General features: G+C 41.7%; 1 protein-coding gene across 1 annotated transcript in view; it reads right to left on the reverse strand.

The window, feature by feature from the left end:
- Positions 1-4,204, reverse strand: part of LOC109938633 (myosin-2 heavy chain-like) — a 42,131-nt gene that overhangs the window by 21,412 nt on the left and 16,515 nt on the right. The window contains exons 4-6 of the mRNA XM_048611067.1: positions 1,762-1,851; positions 1,326-1,671; positions 573-622 (exon numbers count right to left, since the gene is read on the reverse strand). Coding sequence (XP_048467024.1) covers positions 573-622; positions 1,326-1,671; positions 1,762-1,851 — 486 coding nt within the window. The remainder of the gene's footprint in view (positions 1-572; positions 623-1,325; positions 1,672-1,761; positions 1,852-4,204) is intronic.

Consider the following 4,204-nt stretch of genomic DNA (forward strand, 5'->3'; position numbering starts at 1 on the left):
GCTGAGGGAGCGCCGCACTGTCGAAGGAGAATACTGTGGCCTCGGAGTTGAAATTGTCATTGTGCTTTCTGTGAGTTTGTTTATTGGAAGCAGGTACCAGCAAAGGTTACAAAGTGTTGGGAAGTTTTACAGAGTATAAGGACGGGTCACTTTGTATCAGCGTGTCATAATTTGTATCGATATAACCTTGAGGGTTCATTTTCTCACATCATTGTCAGCAGGACCTTCACAAGGTAAATTCCATAAATATTTTGATGTTTGTTTGATTGAATGGGTATTTTTCTTAGATTCTCTTCATCATTGCTGTTCCCTACAGACTAGTCTTGTTTCTATAGTGTTTGCTTTTATAGAGAGGACACCTGTCGAACGGTCTCTCTGTTTTGCCTGTTTCAGACCTCCAACTATTTCTCTAGATATATTCAAACAAAGCATCATCTGAAATGAAACATTTCCTGCAACCGAATAATGAGAGAACATGGTTTACGGTTGGAATGTAAAACTGAAATGGAAACACATTGACTTGATGTGACATCAAAGCCTTGCATTATTTTCACAGAAATATCTTCACTTACCTTACCAGCAGTCTGCAAATCAGTTCCTTTCCCGATCTCTATGCCTGACACTGCAACAGATTTAATGGAATTAAACAGAGATAAACAGTAATATCAAGTTAAAATGACACAATAGATAGACCCCCATGGGCATAACCAACCAGGGCATGGTGGGGGTGGGGGGATGTCTCAGACAGATTTACAGCAAAAATATACCCAGGGTTACAAAGTGTTGGGAAGTTTTACAGATTATAAGGACAAAAAAAGAAAGACTCTTTCTACCATTGAAAAGCTGATAGAATGGAAATAACCCAATCGAAAAGATTCTTTCCATTCAGGCCAAGCTTCAAAACATTAAAAAATGTTTGTTATTGATTATTTTAAACAAATAATGGCCATGTTTTCAAATCTCATTACTCAATTTTGCAAATAAAAATGACAAATTTAAAATAATCTTTTCACAATTGTCTTTTTTAGCTTCCAATCCTGGACCTAAGCTAAGCATGTACCACACAAGTAAGAAAGCTACTGTACTTCCAATAACTCCATGTGTAACACATCAAAGGTGATAGTACAGCTGCCTCCTCATGGAGAAGCACAAGGTGCTCACTTCAAACCAGCAGAGACAAGGCATGCAGTGAATAACAGAGGAGGGACAGAGAGAGCTGAACACCACCAGCATTTTGCATCAGCAATCAAAAAGAAATCAGGCTTGTTCATGTTGTATGTCCTGGTGAGCAGCTGACAAGTGGACTGGTCATCTCTAGCACTCACCTAAATCTGCTAATGCTTTTTCAAGGACAGTTACACGCTGGATCAAAGCAGGCTGGGTGTCGGTGACATGTCGAATGTGTTGAAGAGCTAATACAACATCTGGATGAAGTTGGGCTTCATCCTCAGTGACCAAAAATGAAGCTGAGTCCATCAGTTCAATTTCCAGTTTTCTCAAAGATTTTTCACTTGAGTGTATGTCATTGGCTGAGGCAGAAGGTTTATCTTTTGAGGGGGCAGGTTTACTGCCAGCATCTTCAGGAATCATTGGTTTATATGAGGTTTCAGGTTTAACGTCTGGAGCATGGGGAGACTTGTCAGGGTCTTCGCTCGCTAGAAACAATCTAATCTGTTTTAAAAAATAAAAATAACTGTTTCAGAAATGAGTCCTTTTTCACCAGCACAAGGAACTTAAAAAGATGTTGAAACAATTTTTTACATCAGCTGAAGGATCATCAGGGACATCCACAAGGGTGTTCTGAAGCATCTTCCAACTGACAAACTTCTGCAATTGTTCTGGAGTTTTATTCTGAAGATAAACACAGAACAATTATTTATTCAAAAGTGAGTCATGGTCAATATTCATCCCTGCTGCCATCTTATCTTCACTAAGCAGTGACTACATAACAGCAACATCACTAATTCAGAGACCCAGGTAATATCCTGGCATGAGATAGTAGGAACTGCAGATGCTGGAGAATCCGAGACAACAAGGTGCAGGGCTGGATGAACACAGCAGGCCAAGCAGCATCATAGGAGCAGAATATCCTGGCATTCCCGGTTTGATGGTACAATTTTAATTCAACTTTAAAAAATCTGGAATGAAGAATCTAACGATGACCATGAAACTACTACCAATCATCGGAAAAACCCACCTGGGGTTCATCGACGTCCTTTAGGATAGGAAATCCTTACCAGGCGATGACCTAGTGGCATTATCGCTAGACTATTAATCCAGAAACTGAGTTAATGTTCTGGGTACCCTGGTTGGAATCCCACCACATCGGATGGTGGAATTTGAATTCAATTAAAACAAAAATCTGGAGTTAAGAATCTACTGATAACCATGAAACCATTGCCAATGATCAAAAAGCCTACCTGGTTCAGTAATGGCCTTCAGGGAAGGGAATCTGCCATCCTCACCTGGACTGGCCTACATGTGACTCCAGACCCACTGCGATGTGCTTATGGCCTAACAAGACTGTGAAATGACCTTGCAAGTCACTCAGTTGAAGGGCAGCTAGAGATGAACAATAAGTGCTGACTTGCACTTCAAACGAATAAACAGAAATAAAAGGTTAGCAGATAATTGTGCCAAGTCTCAGATACACAGAAAATAGAGAATTAATGATATGGAGGCATGAAGAAGACGTAGGAGATCAGGTGCTTTTTTGAATGCTGTTTTTGGGTTAATGGGGCAGGGTTTGGGGGAGGGGGAGAGCGGCCTCAATATTCAGCACAACCTCAAATTAACTAACTAAATATCACAGGGATTCAGAACATGAACATAGCAACATGGTTTTATATAAGTTAAAATGCGCATGGGTTTAAAACCAAAAGTCATTAATTTACTGTGATTTAAACAGTATTATCACAAACATTTATTGCTGTAATGAATTAGTTCCCTATAAAACTGTTCACAAGACAGACTAGAATCTTCCAATGTAATGCCTGCATGATGCTGAGAGAGTAACTGGGTTACAGAATCTCTCCATGATCCAGTTCCAAGTTCACAATCAAGGATCTGCCTTTATTGATGGGTTTTAATGATCGATCTGTTTTTTGATATTTATAATATAAATAGTTTAGAAAATCCTGCTGTAATGCTATAATCCAACAGCGATGCCACTGCATTGTTGCCATGGTGAAGAGCTGCAGATTCCAGTTTGATCAGGCTACATTGGTGGTTATAAAATGCAGACACTCAAATTGAACATGTCAAGAATTGTGTCCACAGCTAGCATTTTTACTGCATTCTGGATAAAAATATGAGTTATACCAAGTATTCAAAATTAAATATGCTCCACAGTTCACAGGTCTCTGTGTCCCTATAGATTTGGCCTCTTTAGCTTCCCCAGTTTTAACACCTTCCCTCCCCATTGGCAGTATCTCCTGCTGCCCAGGCCCTGAGCCCTGGAATTTCCACCTTAAACCCTGAGACCTCTCCCTCTCAGCCTCACTCCCTGCGCCCCCCGGCTCGAGCTTCAGCCCCTCCTCAGCCTCATCACCTCTTTTAAGATGCTGCTAAAACTTACCTCTGTGGCAAATCCTCTAGTCTCCCCTGTGAAGAGAGTCGATGGGCCAAAGGACCTGTTCTGTGCTCTATGACTCACTGACCTGACCTGACCAAATATGTTCAACTGGGCTCAGCATGAATTTTTGATTTTCGCTCCTGCGAACCACTTTTGAACATTGTACTGTGATTGGCCCTTTATAAACTGAATTCGATTCGGGTTGTGGTTCGGAATGCGGAAGATCCAGAATCCAGGAGCAGATACAACACCCAGATGTTCCGATAGCTAGTTCTTTTTCCAATATAGATCGGTATGCACAGGTTCCTGTGGAATGTCCATCACAGCAGACTGCAGGAATTATCTCGGAAATTCCTCCACAACTGGGAGCCTCCGAAAAACTCCAATTAAATCCGAGAATTCAGAGAATTCTAATGGAATGAACAGCTCCTCAGGAAAAGTGACATAATTAAATACACAACCTAATCCTGAGTAACTATTCATCCGAGCCCATACCTACCTCAAGCACCCTCAAACACACCTCCCCCAGCCCCTCACCTCCCCCAGCCCCTCACCTCCCCCAGTCCCTCAAATCCCCCAGCCCCTCACATCCCCCAGCCCCTCACATCACCCAGCCCTGACCTCCCCCAG

The sequence above is a fragment of the Rhincodon typus genome, chromosome 23 (genome assembly GCF_021869965.1).
Source record: "Rhincodon typus isolate 14 chromosome 23, sRhiTyp1.1, whole genome shotgun sequence".
Classification (NCBI taxonomy): Eukaryota; Metazoa; Chordata; class Chondrichthyes; order Orectolobiformes; family Rhincodontidae; genus Rhincodon; species Rhincodon typus.